We start from the raw sequence: 23,733 nt of genomic DNA, 5'->3' as shown, positions 1-23,733 counted from the left end.
TAGTGGGGGACTGCAGGTTAATTCTGAGGCCCGGGGGATATTTAAAGTGCCCTCAATGCACGGGACACTGGAGTTTTTGCATTTTGCCCCCATCTAAATGCAGCCGCCGCGGCCCGGATGTGATCGCGCGACCTGGTGCTTAGCAGCGCAACACCATAGCCGCTAGGCCACCGCGGTGGGTACGATGCCTTTGGTGCACGTTTTAAAAGAACCACCGGTAATATAAATCAACTAGCAAAATTCCACCATGGCGTGTTATGATGCCCGCCATGCAGCGCTTGCACATTGAATTCTATGATCTTTATAATCAATTTAAGGGTAGATTTCAGCATTTCGCAGCTGCAAAATTGGTTCGAATGAACAACAAACCAATGTTCGGCTGATATTCGTGTGAGACAAATAAATTGTAAAATCAGAACAAGCGAATGCGAAAGCTATTTGCGCATTAAAATTTACCTTGATAGTTACATTTAGCTGGGGTTTACGGTGGAGAGGTCAGAAGCACATGCATCCTGCTACTCAACTTCGCTCATATACGGCTTACTGTTCCATGAGAGACGAGGATTAACTGGAAAGAGAAAATGTTGGATGAACGCAGAAAATAACTGAAATTACACAAATAGTGGATGACGTAGTGTCGCATTGAAGCGCGAGGTTAGAAAACAAAATAAAGTTCAAACGGCAAGCGCACTCTAAGTATCTTGAGGCTAGGCTGCACGAAACGCAAACACACACACAAAATCAGAACAGCACATAATGTCATCTTTGTTTAGTTAAACTGTCGACGTACGACTGGGTGTCTGTCGCAGGCGTTCCGTATACATATGTTCGTGGTCGACCTTTGGCGCGACGACAGACTGAACCTGAGTCGCTTCCTGGACGACATCGCGTCGTCGGCGGGGGGCGCCTCCTCTGCGAACAGCACCGGAATTCCAAAGCGACACGCATCCCGAGTGCTCCCCGACGAAGTGCGCGCCGCCCTGTGGAAGCCGGACCTCATATTCGTCAACTCCAAGAACGGTTACCTGTTCGAACACTCGGTGCCCAACACGTTCGTCAAGGTTCTGGACACGGGACACCTGTACCGGTCCTCCAGGCAAGTGGCTAGAAATTTAAAGGTTCCTCTATCGGCGTGCTGTAAGGCCCTATTATCGCATGAAAAAGAAAAAAAAACGACCCCCCCCTTCCCCTCCCTATCTTATCTCTTTCTTCCTGTTCCTTCCGTTTCTTCCTTCACTCATCCTGAGTCCCGGTGATGTCAACAAATCGTGCCGCACGTCTCTTAACACGACACCTGGCGCCACAGTAACCCACTGGGCGCGAGGACGTACGTTGGCGCCGTCTACCGGTTGAGCCCCGCTGACGTGGTATGAGGGCTAACACGGCGCGCGCCTCCTAGTTAGCCTGGACGCGCTCCATAGGCGTATTCGATGGCGTGGCAAGGGGGGGCACTTGCACCCCCCACTGTCATAAAAGGGACCAAAGTATACATCCCCCCCCCCCCCCCCATATGCACGTTTTTGAAAGCGCTCAGTGTCGATTGTACCCTGGCAAGTCCAACAAAACAGCTGAGGCCGAGTTTCCTTTTAGCACAGCAGCCACGCATGTTGTTTCATTATGTATATTCTGATCTGCCGCGGTATCTTTCGGGCTATCGCGCTGCACTGCTGAGCTCGATGTAGCGGATGTGATCCCGATAGCGGCGGCCGCATTTCGACAGTGCTATACGTTGCTATACTTAGATTTAGGTGGTCGTTAGATAAACCCAGGTGGTGTAAACTGCTTCGGAGTCTCCTACTCTGGCATGCCCCGTAATATCGCATCATTGGCACGCAAAACCCCATAATTAAAAATTTTGAAGTATCTTCTCCTCGGGCAGATGGATTGTCTGTCGTGCCACGTCACTACGTGCCTTGCATGCCTGCATTGCCGAGGAGACCTGTCAATGAACGGTTCCCGCCAAAACGTGTTTCAACTCGTGCCGCTTTCATCATCTCCGAGTTTCTGAAAGGGTCGTCTAACAATCTTCCAAAAACACAAAAGTAGCGTTGACATTTTCATCTTAAGAGCAGGGGACAGATCCGGATAAAGTATTATGATTTACTCGTCCCTAATGGTTCGCTATGGCTGATTATGTTGTTCAGATCTGTTAGTAATAAAAAGTAACCGTCACTATATATATATATATATATATATATATATATATATATATATATATATAGAGAGAGAGAGAGAGAGAGAGAGAGCACATACATAAGAAGTCTTTCGGCACAGGTCTCTTGCATGATGATCGTTTAAATGGCAAGTTTTTTGTTCTCCTCCAGTAAGTCTAATCTGTTAGCGCGTAATGTTGCGACGCTGGGGATTACCGTGAGCTGAGCGAGTTGGTACGGGTTAATTTTAAAAAAGCCGCGTGAAAGCTCGAATCAAGGCAGCGGGACGTTGAATAGAAAGATGTGAAGAACAGTGTATTTTACCTCCTCATAAATGTTCCTCTATCCCCTTCCGGCATGTGATTATCTACTGCGGAATCACAGTACGTACATTTCCCTCACACTTTAATTTATTTCATTTAGGTATCTCTTTCAAGTGGATTGCTTGATGGAACTTCAAAAGTACCCAATGGACACGCAGAACTGCTTCCTCAAAGTCGGACTCAGTAAGTGTGGCATGGTATTGTTGAGCGTATCCGCGCGGCTGACAACGTTGTTAGAGTAATGACCTCAAATAATATTTATTTATTTATTTATTTATTTATTCAGTTGCCTCACAGGCTCCCGAATGAGTATTGCGTGAGGGGAGGATACAGGGAATTAGAAAGAAGAAAGAAGTACAAAGAAATTATACAATGTTAGCAACTAAACATGAAAGAACAAATATCTAACAATATAAATAACGTGATAAATGAAAAAAAAACAACTGTGTGAAGTACCAAAAAGGAGTACCAAGAAATTATACAAATGGTGGCTGGTGAAGATGAAGCTATAAAAAATGTTGCTAAAATAAATACAAACGAAAAAAACGCGGAACGCTGTTCTTTTCTTTTTTTTTGTAAAAAGAGTGATTTCTATTTCCAAGAAGTGAAGCAAAATATCAATTTTTAATATGCGCCCAGAAGAGCAGAGTATTATTCAGCAATTCGGTGCATTCTAATTGTTGCTCTCACCACTATTAAATAGGTAGAGTAAGAGTTGTGATATGTTTCGGTAATAACATCATAGAAGTAAGTATAGAAGAGAATCACCTGTGTAAGCTGTTAACTGAAGTGAAACTTTCGTATAACCACTGAAATACGGCCATTTTGCTGAATCTAGCAGTCCATCTTATCATTTAACGTATATAGCTCAGGCGATTAGCTTCAGCTGCACTATTTATTTCCGGTAAGATGTAAAATGTCTCAGAAACAGTGCCTGGCTGAAGGTATGAGCAGTAAAATGTTGACTATTTTTCGGAAGGAATGGCACACTCGTGCTTGACGTGTGGGAATCCGTCATTAAAGATGAATTTCGAGGTTACAGAAAAATAACATTGAACTATGACCGAGCGTGATGATGGTGATAATTAAACGACCAAGTCCTTTCGCCTCGATAATCTGCGCACTCTAGCGGAAGGAAAGCGTGTCACTGCATCCTACGAGTGGTTGTGTCGTTGTGTTGATGCTAAGCTCACGCCAATGTGAGCTTTGCAATCCGCCCCGTCTGCCCACGCAAAAGCGTGGGAGAGCCACTGCTGCACCTTCTCCGACCTCCCCCTCCTCCACTCCCATCCCTCCTCACCTCCGCCTGCAACGCCCTTCTCTCACACTTGGTCCAACACCTGCCGCCACAAGGACGTCAATACGTCACGTATCGATATCACGGTGACTCCGCCTCTTGTTTTCACCGGCGTTCGCACGTGCTGCCGTATTTTCTCGCGCACAGGCCAGCCTCGAATCCAAGTGGGCATCGAAAAAGGGGAGCACTTCCACAGGGCCATTTCGATCCAACGCTTAGGCGACACTCGAAATGCGACAGATGCGTCGCGACCGCGTGGCACGATGGCAACAATAGCGAAGACGCCCCGACGGCGCTGCTCGTTTCCATGGCGACATCGCAGCGACGATGACTGTGCGGCGATTGTGACGATGACGATGGTGGCATGACGACCGTGACAACGACGATGGAAGCCGGAAATTCCCTCTCGGGAATTGGAAGTTACGTACGCCAGATTACGCTGTCGCATCTCGCAATTGAATATTTATCTACGTAGATCTGGTCTGACGATATCCCCTCTGCGCCACGATGTAAGATAATTGAATCAATGGACCACTACTTCTTATGATGTCGAGGATATTCAAACCAGAGGAAGACATTACCCGAAGCTCCACTCTGCGAAATTGTGTTAGTGTTAAGTATACCGCTAATATTAGAATTTGGGGTCTCGACACTAGGCTATAGTCACAGAGACGCTTGTTGCCCAACATTTGACTCTTAAACTGTAGCATAACGATTACCCTGTTAATTATTCTTGCTTTATTCTGCCTATCAGATAAGCATTCATTTCACTGAGATCGGTTTGTCGAAATTCTTTGTTAACATTGCATTTATTCTCCTCTTGATTATAACCTCTCTTAACATTTTCCCTCCAGTTAGCCTGACTGCTCGCTCGCATACTAGTCTAGTTATTTGAATATCTCGTTTTCCTTTTCATGTTACTTTGCGTTTTTCTTTTCAAATAAGAATTTTGCTTGAGATACCCCCTGCGACCCGATTATTGGCCTATCCCCCTTAGGGGGTACGAGCCGTAAACGAGGTCCATCATCATCGCCATGATCATCATCAGCATCCGCCCACGACTCGACAATAATGACGGCAAGATGGCACGGCGACTCCCACACCCTGCACTCGGATATGATAATAATCGAGAGCAAACGAATCCAAGACAGGAATGTTACCAGGGTCAATGTAAATCTTATGTCGAACCACTTTTGTCCATTGCAGGACCATTGTTTTCCCATGTGGGGCCAACTTTGGCCGGATATCACGATTTGTTAAGGGTGTCCTCTCTTGAGGTGCTCTGCCATGAAAAAGTGATGACGGCTTTTGAACAGACGCCTTCGATATCCGAGGTCCCTGAATAGCCATAAACGTAAAACAAACAAGAAAATTATTGTGAAACGTAAGCCTTTTCTGTGATAGCTTGTCATTTTGCGTATTCTAAAAAAAAAAAATTTTCGTAACCGCGTGGGTGCGGCCCGCGACCCCTGCCGACCACTAAACCAAGAGTGGGTGGGAAGGGGTTCCTCAGGACCCAATAAAGTTCTTTCCTCCTCCTCCTCGTAACCGCGTTATGGCCTCGATCACTTTATTTCTGCAGTTTGCTCAGCTTTATACGCCGGTAGCTTTTCTAACAAATGCCAGGTATGGCTAACTGCCTGTTACGATAAAAAAAATGTTTATATCGAACTATATGCAATTACATACGGTAGACTCCTCTCTGAGAAGGCGTGCTGAACTGCCCACGCCCAGTGGATGCACGTGGACACGCGTCAATGAACAGCCGCGCGTTCGCTGGGGCAACACAGCCGTGGATGACCATCTATAGCCCATCACGCGCAGCGCGAGCTGCCGTACAAGCATTAAAAATCTATCAATCGACCTGCAACGCCACCACAGCCTCTCCTGCTGCTGCTGCAGCTCCTATACTGCTCACCGGAAATAGACAAAGTGTGGTACGTCGGTCGATTAACATGTCCCGGCTCCCTTCCCCTCCACCTCAACCTCGATTCCACAGTGCTGCGGGTGTCCTTTGCGCGATTGGTTCCGAGAAAGACACAAATGGAAGCAGGGACGAATACTTGAGAGGGAAGGATACGGGAAAATGAACGATGATGTGTTGGTGCAGAATGAAAAGCAAAAAAAAAAAAGAAGAATGATAGTTGCGTAGACAAGTCGTGCGCACTGGTCATCAAGCAATCAGTCGCTATACACGACTTGTGGGGTCCAGCGGGATAAAGTAACTGTACATGCGTAGCGAGTTCCCGTGGCCAGACCCGCGACATGTGTTTGGCCCAGCACTGTTTGCAGCACGTGCATTAGTCCCCCCGGGCGCCTTTACATACAGATAGACTTCTTTCACTATATTCCTTTTTCTTATTCTTTTACTACTCTTCGTGTTACCGAACTGTAATGGAGGCCCACGGAGAGGTGTTTGCACAGGACATCGCACCGTGCGGAGCTGCGTTTCTATTACAAGATTGCAGGTACGGTGTTCACGCGTCTACGGTGTACGTTTCACTGAGTAGTAGCGGATTGCTCCCCCCCCCGCCGTCCCCACGCCCCCACAGAATCGCTCCGTAAAGGTAACACTAATGTTCGGATCCCCATTAAACGGACGCGCCTTGAGCATTTCACTGCTTCAATATCCGAGGGAAAACATGCTCGCAAAAGTCAGCGGTCATAATGGTGCTACATATACACCAGTGCGAAGATTGCCCGACGCACGGCAGACTTTGCTGCGTCATTCGCGAAGTCAGTGCAGTGCGCTAACCCCGAGGGCCACGATATTATATGCGTGCGATACAGATTTATTGTTATGACTCACCACAGCTACCTGCGAAAGAATCAGCGATGCAAGACATATAAAACTGAAGCATGCTCCGTTCCAAAGGGCTCCTGGAGCGGTGCGTAGTGGCATGGCTGGTTTCACGCTCAGACCCGCACCGAATATAACTGACAGACCGGCTTGGTCAATGGGCAAAGTCTGAAGCACGAAGCGAGCAAGCCAGTGTCGCAAGTATTTCAGCGATCCGGCATATAAAAATGGACGCGATCGTGTTCCGTCTGCTTCGAACTGTGCCGAACCGTCAGTGTCATGATATTAGTTCTTTTTTTTCCACACACGTCATCGCATTCACATGCAACAACGTGCTCAGCGAGCCACCACGCAGACTCCTCCGGACTTTAAAGGGAGGCGACACGCGAAGTAAGCACAATATGACACGCGAAATAGTAGAGGTATTCCAGAAGGACAAAGAACTTAAAGCCAACGCAAGAGCCAGGCTTCTTGGCTTTTTGTGCCACTCTCGACACAAGGGACGACGACGACGGCGACTACTACTACTACTACTACTACTACTACTACTACTACTACTACTACTACTACTTATGCTGCTGCTGCTAGTACTAGCACTAATGCCGTCATTACTGTGCTGCTGATGCTGACGCATTTTTTTAATTTCCTTTCCTGCCAACACTAGTACAAACACGCGACCACTGGGATCCTGTCCAGTGTTTCTCCGTTTATGGTTGGTTCCCGGTAAAGTTTAGTGCGCGCGTACACAGTCGGGTGCTGAGCGCCACAACTGCGTCGGCGCTGTAGGTATATATGAGTGCCTATAGGTTGGCAGCTGTGAAGTCCTCGTCGCCCCACTAGACGTCTTCGTACGTCTTCCGTTCCAATGCATTACCAGAGTAGGTGCTCCGTGTCGAAAAGTTATGCGCGATGACACATTGGACAGGCGACACTTCCTTACGGTTATTCGGTGTGGCTTTAACTTATCCGCTGTCCGTCAGTATAGGAATCTACTAATACCTTAGAGTCCAGCCATACCATAGAGTCAAGCATTAAGACGTTCAACTTGCCAAGTCGTGGCCCCGTTATTCCTGGCCAGCAGGCCACAGCTGTGACCCTAGTCGTGGCTAAAGCTTTTCTTGTCGCCTTATGTGCCGCAAGAAAAACGTCAGTGGGGCTCTCCTGCGATAGGAAGTGCTGAATTTCAACAATCCCAAACAATTATTAAGGGTACAGAAATTATCATATCCTGTTTCATGATGTTGTATATGAGTCCTAGTTCCTCGAGGTGCCTTGTGATTTCCTTTTCGCGAAATCATCTTCCATTAAGAAATCTTTCACGAGAATAGTTCCATTACGGCTGCTCGCACGATTTTATCGGGTGCCGTGCGTGGTCGCCTCACGTCGTTGTACTCTTTAGGGTATTGGGCTTGTACAACTGCGCACGAGATTGTTCTATCAAGGAAATATGACGAGTCAATAGATCCTTATTTTTTTCTTGAGCAGTCACTTGCTGTGCTCTCCTTGTGGTCGCGGGACGCCTTGTACACCGCAGTCAACACGTAACTGCAGTGACTCAGTGACAGTGGCATTGCGCTGGAGAGCAAAAGGACACGAGTTGGACTCCGAGCCGTGGCCTTACCATCCCAATGAAGGCGTAAGGTGAAAACGCTCATGTACCTAAATGATCCGGGTGGTCAAAAATTGATCGGTAGCCTTCCACTACTCCGTCCCACATCAGCCACTGAGCAGCTTTAATTATTGATTTTTAATGGTTTTTATGGCCCTTTGGGCTTTTTCATATTATGGAGGGGTCGCGCACAGAAAAACAGTGCAGCCAATGCCACCTTCCTAGTGACCTGCCGCAACACTGAATCAGTTAGGTGAGCAACCAAACAGCTAGGTGAAGGACAAAGCATGACGGTGATGGTAAAACTTATCTGCCGTAAATACAGAGATTCGGTCTAGTAAAATAATGGTTAACAGTGAGAGAGAGAGAGAGGGAAATTTAGTGGATACTGGAGAGGTTTGCCTGGCGGTATGCCTAGAATGCTAGTCCAGATGGATGGGATAAAAAAAAATGAAATGAGGCTCACAGTTCACAACAAGGATACACAACATACACAACAAACACACAGCACTTGACACTCGACTAAAGTGTCGCACTGAGACCAGTGTCTCTAAGAAAACACAAAAGATGGGTTCGTTGCACGGCATGCAGAGGCAGTGCTTACCCGTGCGCCAAGGACGTGTCTTGGTTCAAAGGATGATACTTGGTGAATGCTGAGTGCGGACATTGAGGCGGTTCTTTGTAGTGCATACAGCCTGCAAGCGCAGGTTAGGTGGGCTGTATCTCCTCGCACTTTGCACGCAGGACACCACACTTAACCATTACCAGTGCATAACAAACACAGTTCTACATCACGACCACAACAGTGACCTACAAGTACCTCGAGACCGGAAGCAAACAAGCAAATTAATATAAGTACAATAATTTTTGTTCGCCGCTGCATTAAGCCGCACACATATATTTTCATCATAGGCAACGAGCGAATTATTTTTTCGCTTCAGCCGTAGTAATGATAACCGATTTTAGCAAGCTATGAAAACTCGACAGAATGTCAGTAGCTCTTTCTCTGAGAAGACTGTGGTTGCAGAGATGCTCTGGCGCCTCGTCGTCGCGCCAGTGCGATTTCGTAAGGAAACGTCCTTCTGGGAATGCGGAGGGAAAGAGCGTAAGCGCCGCCAGCACACCTTTTCAATGTAACACTGGCAGCGGAGAAAGCGTAGGCCCTAAGTACGGCGAGTGTTGTCCGACGCAGGAACAATGTGGCCTCACATCGGAATAACGTCGGCCCTTTGTTAACGCGAAAGCATTATATTTCCCATGAGGCGAAAACGCCGGCATTGCCTGCAACGACTGCAACCAAGAATCATCAGCGTCTTTTATGGTTGAGCTAGAGCTGGGAAGGTTGGTACAAATTACAGCAAGGTGGATTAAGGTGAATTAAAGTGGATTAACGTGAATTAACATTAATTAACTGGATTAAGGTAGAGTTGTGACGGAAACGTGACAATCTATGACGTCACGTATTACGTGCGTAAGCAATTAGACAATTCATGATGCTTTCGATGATACTGAGGTGACTGTCAATTTCTTTTTCTGTTTTGACTGTTATACAGCGACAGATGTGCTAGTTAAGGGCTTTCTGTTCTCTACGAAATAACGCAACGAAACAACAAAACGCTACCTAAATATCCTGGCTCCAACAAACATACGTCGTCAAACGCTTCATTCCTTCAATAATCGGAAGCAGTTTTCTCGAAGTGCGTGGCTATTCGCTTAACTTGACGATCATCATCAACGGGTCCAGCTCGAATTTTTACTTCACTAGTACCTTCTCCTTTTTTCTTCATCTCTCAGTGTCCACGCCAGAAGACACGGCGACCCTGCACTGGATGGATGATCTGGGCAGTCCGCAACGCAACTTCTCGGCTGCCATCCGCCTCCTGGAGGACATTAAGCCTCTGCAGTTCGACCTCAAGGTTCCCGTGGCACACACGGCCACTGAAGCGTGGATGTTCGGCAAGTTGGCATGTTTACACATGCAGATAGATATAGGCATGCATACAGATAGCAGGGCGGCAAGGACACTAGGATAACGGGTGGTCAGTGGCTGGCGAATGTCAGCTGTTGACGGTGCAAGCTTGCATGTTAGCAAAATGGACTCTTGTAGGACCCGAACGTACACGTTCACGATGTCGCTTCACGTGAGCTCCGCTGAAGTGATACATTTTCTGCGAGTGTGTTTCTACTTTGCGAGGCCTACATGAAACGATCTTTAAATGCTTTACCTACTTATTGGAAATTATGTGGAACAAGAATAAGGGTGGTGTACTGGGTATTCCACGAAATGCGTTCAAAGTTTCTCTAAAAATAGGGAGGACGCGAAAAAAAAAATGATTTCCTCTAGATCCCTTTTAACAACGTAGTCATACATATGAATATGACTCAATGTAGTAATTAGCGAAGTAATTATATAAATCAGACTAATTAGCCTATAAGAATCACCATGTGGTTGATTCAAACGGAAGACTAGAATCGCGCCATTCGAGAAGCTCATAAATGTTTCTGAACGTAGGAAAAAGCTGATGTTGCTGTTTGTTACAGCGTAACACTCATGTGCGTCTATTAAGGGTGTGGCATTTGCGCTCTGGGGCTGTTCAGCTTGACTTTCTGCGTGAAATTCACCGGAATTGATTACGCAGTAACAATTATCAGCGTCACACTTTTTTCCTTTCTTTATATATTTGGTAAGCGGTTACGAACTCCTCGGATCGAGTGCTTCAAGTCTTCTATAGGGATCAATCACGCGCCTCTTTTGGTATAAAGGTTAATTAGAATAATTTTTCTAATTACACGGCTAATTACTGCATCAAATCATTTTTCAATTGTAGGACTATGTGGTGAAAGCAATCTAGAGGAAACGATTTATCTCATATTTACTATATTAAGTGAAGAATTTCGAAGCTTTCCGTGAAACGCACAGTACAGTATTGTTGCGGTAAGGAGTGCCACCGAAGGAAGAGCCGACGTTCAAGTACAGCCCTCCAAAATTTTAATAACCCCGCGGGAGAGTCCACAAGCAAGTCTATAAGTGCCGTGCAATTGAGCCCACTTGCGAAAGCAGCGAGGTAATAGGGACATTCGCGCAGAGCGTCCTAGTGTACGAGCATCCGCAGGATAGAGAGAGAGAGACAGAGATAGCAAAGAGAGGAAAGGCAGGGAGGTGGCATTTGTAGGCTGTTCTAATGAATCCGGTATAGCCCATCTATCCTTCGGAACCACATATGTGAACATCACGCGCCTAGGAAGCCCGTGTGCGCATCTCTGTTCGCGTTCGAGGCATATAAGCATCAGGGGTTACGTGGAGCTGAACTTTATAGCCCAAGCACGCGGATTCTCGATTGATCGAAACGTAAATTATTGGCGAAAAAGGAAGGAGGCTTTCGGTAGTATATGGTTGGAGTCCTCTAGTCCAGGGCCCCGCTGGCTATAGCTGTGGCGCTGGACCTGATCCAGGAAAGCCAGCTGCTTCTCCAGGTCCGAACTGTACAGTTGTGCCATCCGTGTCTGGAATTTTTTGTATGCTTATTTGTGTGTCAAGTGCCCGTGGTTTTTGTATGCGGCACCATGATACGCGATGCAAAGCGGGGCTACCCTCGCACCACGGTCATCTAACCTTAGGGCACCGGTCAGGAAACATGGCGTTTAATCTTTCCTGGTGCGGAAAAACACCCGTCTGTATTTTTAAATGCGTTAGCATTTCTATGCTTACGCAATGAGGGAAACCGTCCGTCCGCCCCTCCATCCGTCCGTCCGTCCGTCACGCAAGACGATCGCTTTCAAGATGGGGCCTAAAGCAGCGAGCGCATTGACCTTCGCGCTGCCTCTCGCTTCAACGCGAACTAAGCAGCGAGAACACAACGCACACGAAGCTATCAGCACTGGGCGCTCTCTGTCTCTATTGAAGATCACTTTCAAGATAGGGCCCGTGCGGCCGCGCCATACGCCACCGCCGCCGGATTACTGTTGATCACGGTTCATAATGGTTCGACGCGGATGGATAATGCGCTAAAGAGCGGTAATAGCTTATTATGATCGAAACGTCAACAGCACACCTTGCACTGCCACCTGCAGTAGTTTTCGTGCGTCATAGATTCACCTAGCGCCCCTGTCCGCAACAGTTCATGTCGCCGCAGCTCTGTCGCTTACACTGGTCGGAGCAAGTTTCATAACAATGATAATGACACTGGGCTGCGTGGAGATCAGCAAGTGGCACAATGCTTACACATACTTAGACAGCTCCCAGAGGAGTTTCTTCGTGACTTTTCTAAGATCTATCGCGTCCTGCCCGCTTATATAGCCCTCTGTGGGGAGGGGTGTATTTTCGACTGTCGATATACTGGTGAGCTAGAATTTCCCTAGCGCGTTTTCAGGGTTTCTGCCGACTTAGTCTCTGCGTCTGTCTGTTGGAAGGGTGCTACCGAGTTCGGGTTTTCGGCAACCGCTCGGCGAGTCATACCTCGACCTAGTGCGCTCGTCCGTTCGCTCGCCTCCAGATCCGCATGTCCCGGGCACCAAATCAGTCTGTGATTGTGCGTGAGTGCGTGTTTTAATAACGTTATGCACGTCACCGGTTGCCGCACGCTCAGAGACGGCAGGCTTCCTGCGAGTCCGAGATTATTGTCGAGCTCCTGCCCTCCAGCTCGCTGCTGCGTATTGCCAATTCTGCTGCCGTGGCTTCATACTTTAATTACGCTGTACTAAGTCGCCAACTTCCTTCAGCCCTCCATCCATTGCGTATCCACGCTTTTTAGGTACAGATACTTCCGTACTTTAGCCACCCATTTATTTTGATCCATGTTCCCGAGTCATTCTTCAAAACTAGTTTTACTCTGCACTTGTCTGACTTCAAGTGAGGCCCAACCCATGTCCTCTTGCACTGAATCATTTGTGGTTTCCCCGTGGGCTGCCGAAGCCAACCAGTCCACCGATCGTTGGTTAACTTCCAACCTCGGCAATATATCCTATTTTAGGCACAGAATGGCATTCGTAGACAGGAAATTAGCCGTCCTCCAGCGGGCGCTCCTGCCCACGAGGTTGCGTGAGACAAAGCGGCGGAAATATTGATGAACGCAGATGCTATTGTCGTCGCGAGCCTATTTCCTAAGTTCGTCGCGCAACCGGCCTTCCGACTACTGGTCGATGCTTACAAAACAGTGCGGCGCAGCTCAACGCGCGCAAGAACACGCAAAAGACTCGGGGTCCTGCCGGATGCATGACGGCAAATAGCGACGAATTGTTTCTCGGTATGCCGCTCAGGTTGACGCAGTTCGGGAGAACGAGTTCCACAACGACGATCAATATGTCGTTCCCTGAATGCCGCTCGAAAATCGACGCCTCTAAGGCTGTTTTCCACGGCAGTGACGACGATGATTGGTTCACTCGCGATACAAGGAGTAAGGTGGCCTGATAAGCCTAATTACGCACGAGCGCCAGTTCGGCTACGATTTGGCATTTCGTGATGACTTCCTGAGCATGTGATGTGTATTGCCCTTCTGTCGGTTCGCTCGTTACTGCCCTACCTTCCCTTGCACACTCGCTCTCCAAGAATGGAAAAAAAATAACGAAAGAAAACGAAAACACTAATAATAATTTTGAAGTATAAAGTGCTAGCTGAAATCCCCGAGAAACTCTTTCGGCTAAAAATATGCTGGGAAACCCTGGCTTTTGCCGAGCACTCTGACATTCGTCCAGCGAGCCTTTCATAATTATTTTTAAATCTATATCGCTGTTTCATTTTATCGAATAACTGAATACTATGCCAAAGAAAGCAGAGTATCAGTGGTGTCAAAATTGACAATTCTATATCCCTACATTAGGTGATGAGAAAAAAAAAATCCTCGAAGCAGAAATCAAAAGCCTTGACCTACAGTAGGCGTCAAATGTTTACGTACCACGACGAGTTCCCGAGAACTTATGGTCGAGTCGAGTTCCCGAGAACTTATGCAGTGGCTGTCGTCACTAAGCATCGGCAGCATTACGCTCGTACGTTGTTCGCATACATGTTGGTTATCCAAATAGGAAACTTCGTGCTCAGGCTGCGCAAATAGTACTAACCTTTACTTTATAAACGAACGAATCTTAGTGCGCTCCGGGAACAAGGACTTGAGAAGGCACAAAAGAATACACAAGCATGTAGCGCAGCTGTGTTGGCGCTCACAAAGAACGTGAGCCACGTCGCCATTCTCGTTTACTTTAGATCCAGTGACCACTAAAACCTTTTTATGCCTACTGTACACGAAGCATCGTTCTGTATGAGCTTTTTCTCTTAACCTCTATGAACGATATCGCAGTGATGTCACGACATAACTGGAAGTTTAATTCTTGACCTCAGAGAAGCTCGGCGCATGCAAAAGAAGATCAAACGCCGAATGAATAAGCTAGCGGATCAAAGATGGAAATGCTTTTGCGGCTCACTGGACCCCCGCAAGCCATTGTCCCGTATGTGGCGTACCCTACGGGGTCTTTGCTCAAGTCCCCAGCAACGACACCCTTTTAACGCCCTTGCTCTCTATCAAAACCGCCGTGAGGTAGACGTCGCAGAGGAATTTTGTGCGAAAGTCACCGGCGGCACAGTTTTAGTCCCTGACATGATTTAGGCAACATCCCCGGCCCACGAGATGCAAGTATGGACGCTCCATTCTCTATGGAAGAGTTGGAAGCTGCTATGGCGCTCTGCAGGGGTTCGTCTTCACCAGGGCCCGATGGCATAACATATACTGCTTTGCGCCACCTAGGTCCAGCAGCACGAAGAGAACTCCTCAGCCTTTTTAATAGCTCATGGCAAGATGGTGTCGTCCCACAGGAATGGAAACGTAGCCGCCTGGTACCGCTTCTAAAAGCAGGAAAGTCACCGCTCGAACTGGCATCGTATCGGCCTATAGCTCTTGCCAGCTGCGTCGGGAAGCTCATGGAACGTATGATCCTCATGCGTCTCGAATGGTACCTTGAACAGCACAAAATTTACCTTGACTCTATGGTGGGATTTCGACGCGGTCGTTCATCGATTGACAGTGTCATCGATCTAGTATCATCTGTAGAACAACAAAAAATTCGGAAGTGATTATCAGTAGCACTCTTTCTTGACGTGAAAGGTGCTTACGACAACGTTTCCCATCAAACCATTCTAGACGCACTTTTGACAATTGAACTAGGAGGGCGAGTATATCAATGGATTAGAAACTACTTGACCCAAAGGTCCTTGTTCGTAAGTACGGAAGATGGTCCGACTACCAACCACTACACATGCCGAGGCGTTCCCCAAGGCGGTGTTCTGAGCCCTATTCTTTTCAACTTCGCGCTTCTTCGGCTGGCCGAATCCCTACCGGAAGCAGTGAGTGGCTCAATCTACGCCGATGACAACTGCATCTGGACATCAGCGGTCACTCGCCTGCAGGTTCGCGCACGGCTACAGAAAGCAGCAACGCAGGCATCTGACTACCTTCACACAGAAGGCCTTACCACCTCAACAGAAAAATGTGCGTTAGTCGCTTTTACGCGAAAAGCGATGACTCGTTATCCAGTATGCATCAATGGTCAGCCTATCTCCTACAAGAGAAATCACCGGTTTTGGGGCGTCATTGTAGACCGGGACCTCACTTGGAGCCCTCAGGTTGCCCACTTAAAGAAGAAGCTCACATCTATTGTTCCCGTCTTCAAGTTCATCGCCGACAGAACATGGGGATCGTCAGTGGGCTCCATGCTACAGCTATATTGAGCACTTTTTATCGGATTCCTGCGCTATAGCTCTCCCGTACTTGCTCAAACATGCAAGTCCAATCTTCGAGAACTTCAGAGCGTGCAGGCGCAGGCACTACGTGTTTGCCTAGGCCTTCCGAGCAGCGCCTCAACAGCAGGAACCATTATAGTGGCTCAAGACCATCCGATCACGACTTACATTAGCACCGAAACGCTTAGAGCCCATGTTCGTCATGCTTCACGGATGCAGTCAAGCTCTCTTGCGTGCCTGCCAGAACGACGACCACAGGCGTCCTTCTCCAACAAGGTCAGCATCCATCGTGCCTCCTTACCATCGGGCTTCACATCCTCAGCACGTTCAACCTCAGCTTTGTGGTGTTTAAAACAACCTCAAGTGCGTCTTATGGTTCCAGGGATAAGAAAGAAGACCGACCTGCCTACCGTGGCCTTGGAGCAAGCAGCTCTGGATTGTTTGCACACTTCCTACTTTGATCGAGTCCACATGTATACGGATGGCTCTTACAATCAGACCAGCTCCACCAGCGCAGTGGTTATACCACCACGATCACTAAGCATCCAATACAAGCTTTCTCACTTGACAACATCGACCGGTTCGGAGCTTGTTGCCCTCCGAGGTTCCGTTGATTATGTTAATAACCAACCAGCTAATCGGTTGGCAATATTCTGCGATTCGAAGGCGGCCTTACAATGTCTTCTGACATCTCTTCGTCGCGGGTAGTGTGAACAACTCGTGTCGGAGATACGAGAAATGCACCATCACATGATCGCAAAAGGACACGACGTCGTGTTTCAGTGGCTGCCTGGTCATTGCGGTATCTCCGGCAACGAACTCACTTAGGAGGCTGCTAGGAAAGCACACGAAGGAGCAACCCTTGTTTCTATACCTTTATCACGGACCGACGCAGCCCAACCCTTGGGCAAGCTAGCGCACTCTTTGACATTGGAGAAGTGGCACACACCTGAATCCACTCAACATCGATTGCATTCCCTCGATCCCTCTATGAAACTGCGGCTGTTACCAGGTCTTCCGCTAAATGAGGAAACAGTGCTGTGCCGCTTACGTTTGGGCGTCGCATTCACCAATGCATATACATTTTTGATTGGAATGGCTGATAGCGCCGAGTGCAATGCCTGCGGTGTCGAGGAAACCATAGAACACCTACTGTGCTACTGCCCATCTTTTGAAAGTGAAAGGCAAGACCTCCGCACAGCTCTCAATCAGCTAGATGGAAAGCCGTTCACCTTGAACAAGATCTTGGGACCATGGCCTCGCATATCGCACCTACAAAAGGCCACACAAGCGCTGCTGCGATATTTGAAAGCTACCGGATTGAGTCAGCGTCTGCGATCCGGACTGAGTGACCGACTGATATCCCCAGTGGACTTTCTCTTCTTTTAATCTTTCCGTCCCCCTTTTCCTTTCCCCAGTGTAGGATAGCCAACCGGGCTCAGTCCTGGTTAACCTCCCTACCTTTCATTTATCATTTTCTCTCTCTCTTAAGTAGTGCCTTTGAAGTAGTTAAAAAAATCAGAGAAGGCTCCACATAAGCATACGTCACTGTTCTGAAAGTGAACATTAACGCAGTGTATTTTTAAAGAAATTTACCGCTCCCTTTGCCGCTTTTCGTGTCAGCCTTCTATGCCTTACTTATTTCCTTACGTTTGTTTGAGGGAGGGGGGAGAGAATATTTCGAGCGGAAGAACAACAGGAAGCGCTTAAGGAAAGTTGGCTGGGACGCACGATATTATATGTATATATATACTCACAATTTTTTCAGTTCTCTCCATCCCCACTCTTTCTCTACCTGGTCGTTACCGACTTCACACCTTGCACGCGCTTCTTTTCCCTTTTGACGCACCTAATGCTAATGCATTAAAATATATCTGCGGGATCCGTGCGCTGTGGAAATTGGTTTCAACGACGCTTTCATTGGTGTATTTGAAGAAGGTTGTTCTTGTTTAGGCGATCATGTACAAGTCTAGAGACCACACGACCCAGCCGGGCACATTTTCACTGGGAACGGCCTTCGCTCAACATAAATTGTTGCCTCGATCCTGCACGTGCCACGCACGACGACGAAGGAGCGATGACGATACAATGAGCAACACGGCGTGAAGATGACTGTTTGACGACGACGGTACGACGACAATGCATGGCGGTATTGGAATCACAGCTACAAAATGACAGCAATGGAACGGATGGCATGGTGGCAATGCAGTGACGACAATGGCACCAGTGATCACAATCACTGCAACAAAATGACGACGACGACGAAAAAACCCACGAAAGTACGTCGATGATAGCGATGGATTGACGACAATGGCATGACGGTATTGGAATGCCAGCTAGAAAATGACAGCGATGGGATGGGGACGACGGCATGACACGACAATGCAGTGTTGACAATGGCACCAGTGATCACAATCATTGCAACAAAATGACGACGACGAAAAAAACTCACGAAATTATGTCGACGACATCGATGGAATGACGACGACAGTGTGACAACAACGACACGACGACCATGAGATGATGACGTTGGAATGAGGAGAGTGGTCTGAAAAGGACAGCATGACGACAACGTGATGCAGATACAGGAATGACGTTCATGGATTGTCGAAGACGGCATCACTGTCACGGCATGACAACGACAGTATGATAGAGGGAATGATGGAGCTGGAACAACGACGATGGAATGTGGGCAATGCGATCCCGAAGGTGTAGTAACGACTACGATATGTTGGCAACGGCGTGACGATAAAACCGTGACGACCATCGGATGACGGAGGTGGAATCACTACGGCAAAGTGACGACAACGGAACAGCCAGAACGGCTACTCTGACGTCGACACAATGAGGACAATGGCATTACGACGATGTGCTGATGACGAAGTAATGATTATGACTGTGTGACGATGACGGCTCAAGGACGGCGACGGAATAATGAGGATGACATGACAACGACAGAATGATGACAACGGCATGAAAGCGGTGAAATGACCCCACGAATTGAGGAGGACGGCATGACAACAACGGCATGTTGTTGTTGGGGCACACATCCGCGCTTACAGGCCTCTGTTCGCAATATATCCGGTGTATTTTTTTTTTTTTGCAATTATTTCGGTACCGACCAAATGTCTAAAACTGCAGCCACAAGCCAGCAAGGATGAAAATAGTACGATGACGATGCGTAATGGCAGCATAACTTTCAGTATGACCCACGCATTCGTCGAAACAGCTTTTCGGCAGTACAGCAACAGCATCAGCGAAGAAGTCTGTGGGCAAAGTTGAGGAAAGCTTCATTTTTGAAAGACATTCGCTCAAATCTTGTATGCATCACAGCGTCGTCTTGTTGCAAAATTATTTAGATTACGATTATTACTTCAATTTTTTTTTCAAATTCTTATATAACACTAATGCACTATTCTATGACTGCACCCCTCTCCCACAAAAAACCACGTAGGCACAAATAGCTGCCAAGGATAGCCATAACATGGTGATCTCTAACGTGCGACAATACTGCGGTCACATTAAAGTGCCGTATTCTGCATATGTTCTGTCGCAGTAAACGCAAGCATGCTGCATCTTTCTTCTGCGTTATGCGGTTTGCCGTTCTCAGGTGCCAGTGAAGACATGCTTGCCGTCGCCGATGGCACCCGAGAACAAAGGAATGGTGATGTTTACCAAGGACATTCTGCTCAACATCTGTCTTAGCGTTGCAGGTTAGAGAGTAAGAGTCCTGCACTTCATGGCAAACTTCGCGGAGATCAACATACGAGTACTCAGGCCGACTAACACTTTCGCCAGAAGCTGCGATCTTTTATCTTCCGATTAGCCCAGGCTTTATATTATGAGAGCAAAAGAAGTTCGGCTGCGCGCACACTGCACTGGCACGCACTTTTATTGAAGTATAAGCAAACGCTGGCTTCATATCTCCTGGCGATAAAGCGCGGGGGGGGGGAGGGGCTGCCGCTCAGCAATTCATACCACTGCAATCATTTTAGCATCGTCATCCAGTTGTCGTGCCATCGTCTTCATTCCGGCTCCGTCATTCGCTTAGTCACACCACCGTCGTGGTCATACCATCGTCAGCACTTCAGCATCAACGTAATGGTGTCGCGTCGTCACTCCAGCGTCATATCATTATACCGCGGTAGTCACGCCATTGTCATCCCTGCAACGTCGTCGTGCCATCGCGATCATTGTGTGGCCGTCATTTTTCGCAGTGATTCCACCGTGTCACGTCACTGTCGCGGCACGTCGTCGTCGTTCCAGCGCCGACATTTTGTCGCGGAGATTCCTATGTCGCCATGTCGTCGTGTTCTACATATAAATATAGAAGTTAAGGCTTCTTTCTTTGTCGACAGCGAGAACATGCACGCGTTCACTTTCTGTAAGCACATTGTTGCTATGCGACGCGCCGAGCGTCTCAAACGCTTGCTTGCACGAGTTTATTCTGCATCTTGAGCATCGCTTCCGTAGCCGAATAACGATCTTGTTAATGATCGTTATTTCAATCTGATACAGAACGAGACCGTTTCTTTTTTCTCGCGAAACTGTGGCGTATGTGTGTAGTACGTACGCGGCTGACGAGCCGCAGTCAGAAAGGATGTTTCAGTTAGATGTACGTGTTTGCCTGCCTGAATATAACTGTGCATGCGTAACTAAACCTTGTAACTTGCAGAGGGCTGCAGCCTTTTTTCTAAGCAGCAAAAAGGGAGAAGGCGTCCGTGGTCTCATGTTTAGAGCATCGAACTTCTGTGCTTGTGGGCCAAGGTTCGAAACCAGCCATCGGACATTTTTTATTATTTACTAAATTCCTAGCGGCAACTAGTGACATCCAAAGATAGTGCCCCAAGGTTGCCATAAACGAAATGAAACATTCAAACCGCAACGTGAGGAGAAGAATACCAGAGAAAAGTATCGCTTTAAAACGAATAGAAATAGATAGCACTACAGGGTTAATCTTCCATAGCTGAAAATCTACGTCTCGCGAAACATATTCGCTGGAAGTAGCCTCAGGAACACATTTGAACACCCCTCAATGGCTCAGGCAACAAACTTTTCATAACTTTTAACAACGCATCAAGTTAACTCCCTCCCTTGTAACACGGCCGACATTTCATCACCATCATTTTTTTCTATGTGGCCCCCTCCAATTTGCAGCGCGCTATTTGCTCATACGACGTCCTAAGGGTATGCGAGCAAATGGAGAGCAAAACTAGAAACTAGAATTAAATCGCGAGCCAAGAAATAGAGAAAGGAACAGAAAGAGTGCTGGTCTCTCTGTGTCTTGCCCCCATCACAATTTTTTTCTAGTTATCTCCATTTGCTGGCATACCCGTACGAAGTACCGCGTACAAGCTCGGCCAACAAGCAACCATTACGTTCATACGACTTCCACTTCGTTCAGCCCTTCGCTTTCGTCCGATTGATTGATTGATTGATTGATTGATTGATTGATTGATTGATTGATTGATTGATTGATTGATTGATTGATTGATTGATTGATTGAGTAACTTTTATTTTACAGTCCTGCAGAACGCGTTTAGCCAGGAGTGGGTTGCGGAGGGCCGCCTCCCACCTACCTGAGCTGAGGTCAGGGCTTGCTATAGAGATACATCCCCAGAGCATGTGCGAAAGTGTTGATCTATCCCCGCAAGCAGGGCATGCGTCATCAGTGTAAATCTCCGGATATATCGCATGTAACGTTAACAGGTTGGGATAGGTTTCTGTCTGCAACAGTCTGAATGTCAGTGTCTGAGGCCTAGTGAGCTTGGGGTGAGGAGGAGGGTATTGTCGCCGCGAGAGATAGAAGTGTTTAGGAAGTTTAGGAAGGCGCGTCACTACCATGCGTAACTCTCTCTTCGGCCGTTACAGTGTAATCGGACTTTCGTCCGATTACGCTTCTTTTTTTGAGAGCTGTTTCATGTTCGCCACGTGACAATTTCCCTGTCCCCCCAACGCTCGCAGAGAACTACACATACCTGTACGCCAACTTCACGTTCGTGCGCCGCCTGACGGCGTCCATCGTCAACACGTACATCCCGAGCGGGCTCGTGGTGAGCCTGTCGTGGCTGACCTTCTGGCTGGACGTGTCGGCCGTGCCGGCCAGGATCACGCTGGGCGTCACCTCCATCCTGACGCTGGCCACGCAGGTGGTGCAGTCGCGTAGCTCGCTGCCGCCCGTCGACTACCTGAAGGCCGTCGACGTGTGGCTCTTCGTGTGCCTCGTCATGGTGTTCGCCTCGCTGCTCGAGTACGCCGTCGCCTACAACTTCGAGAAGATCCTGGCACTGGTAACGGACCGACTCCCCCCTCCCCCCCCCCCCCAAAAAAAAAAGAATAAGACAGAGTTCTATAGCCGTACGCAGGGCTTAAGAAAATCAATAGGCCGTCTGCCGCAGAATGTTGCTGCAGTGTAACCGCATATAGTGAACTTACGGCTATAGTGAAGAGAAGCGCCGGTTTTTGCACTTTTTCCTCTGATATAGAGAATGTGGATACACCGTAGAAAAATACATTTCTTTGTTATATAACAAACGACGTGGATAGCCTGTTCCATCAAAAACCGTATATAGTCAAATCCAATGACCTCCTCACGACAACGGATTAAACAATTACCGCACTCATCATTGTTTCAGCGCACCGTTTCAGCAACTACGCCTATTCGTGCTTGCGTTGGCTACCTCGAATTGCTATCAGGGTGGTCGCCATGCTTACCTATCACAGAAACAGTGGCATCATCCATACTTGTAATGATAGCATCCTGCGAATCTGCATTTTAATAAAGAGCAAGTTTACGCTATTTTGATTATATATGAAACAATTGTGCCTAGTTAAATTTTGTTCGTGGTTACAGAAAGTCAAAATGGTGAACCATGCCTATAATGAAGGTACTGATATAGTGAATATTTTCCCTGTCCCGACGAGTTCATTATAACGAGGTTCTACCGTATAAAGAAGCTTAGTAGGCCTCCAAAGCGACTCTGTAAGCGTCTTATGTGCCAGCAAGTAAGTAAAGCACGCGCGGTCTTTGCTAGTATGCATAGCCATCAGTCACGGCTCACGCATTTGTCAACGCTACTTGTTTCCCTCACTTTTGTCCAGTGGCGGCGAGGAAAAACCAACTGAACGCTAACGTGAGGAACAGTGGCAGCAGCGGCGATCGTACACTTCTTGCTGCCTCTAAATGTGTCTCCGAAACTTGAGATTACGCAACCTTTAACACTAGGCGCGCAAGAACGCAGCGCACACGAAGCCACAAACCATCTCGGCTAGCGCCACCTTTGCACCCACTGAAGATTACTTCCAAGATAAGGGGCGTGGTCGCGCTCAGCCGCGCCACATGCGGAAACGGCCGCGCTAAAATTGGAGATGCCCGCTCTCCTGTACCCCCCCCCCCCCCCCATTGCCTTTCGCTCACAACAATGGGCGAGCGAAAAGACGCTGCGCGTCAAGCCATCATCCGTCTAGTCTCAGCCTTCTCACGCTTTCCCTCGCTCTTAAAACATAAGGCGCCGCAGGGCATGGTAGGATCTTACTGCGCTTGCACAGTATACGGAACATCACGGCGGCGACAACGACGATGCCAATTCGCCTTGAGTGTCCCTATAAATGCTGTCGCAACAAAGCATACATAGCGCAGCGGAGAAATTGAACATTCTGCTTTAGTCGTCCAAAACTATCTATAGTACTACCGAAACTATTGATAGCTGAGTCATTATCGAACAATGAATAGTATAAGAACTATCGTCGATACTGTCGATGGTTGAGTCATTATGGAACAATTGATAGTACAGTAATTATCGATAGTACAAAGGCTATTAACAGT

The 23,733-nt window shown here is 47.8% G+C and overlaps 1 protein-coding gene across 1 annotated transcript in view; it reads left to right on the top strand.

Annotated features, from left to right (window-relative positions):
- LOC126525690 (gamma-aminobutyric acid receptor subunit beta-like) overlaps positions 1–23,733 on the top strand; it is a 30,637-nt gene that overhangs the window by 3,970 nt on the left and 2,934 nt on the right. Inside the window, exons 3-6 of the mRNA XM_072289916.1 lie at positions 810–1,096; positions 2,577–2,659; positions 9,977–10,138; positions 21,873–22,198. Coding sequence (XP_072146017.1) covers positions 810–1,096; positions 2,577–2,659; positions 9,977–10,138; positions 21,873–22,198 — 858 coding nt within the window. The remainder of the gene's footprint in view (positions 1–809; positions 1,097–2,576; positions 2,660–9,976; positions 10,139–21,872; positions 22,199–23,733) is intronic.

The sequence above is a fragment of the Dermacentor andersoni genome, chromosome 8 (assembly GCF_023375885.2).
Source record: "Dermacentor andersoni chromosome 8, qqDerAnde1_hic_scaffold, whole genome shotgun sequence".
NCBI lineage: Eukaryota > Metazoa > Arthropoda > Arachnida > Ixodida > Ixodidae > Dermacentor > Dermacentor andersoni.
This window is presented reverse-complemented; position numbering and strand designations above follow the sequence as displayed.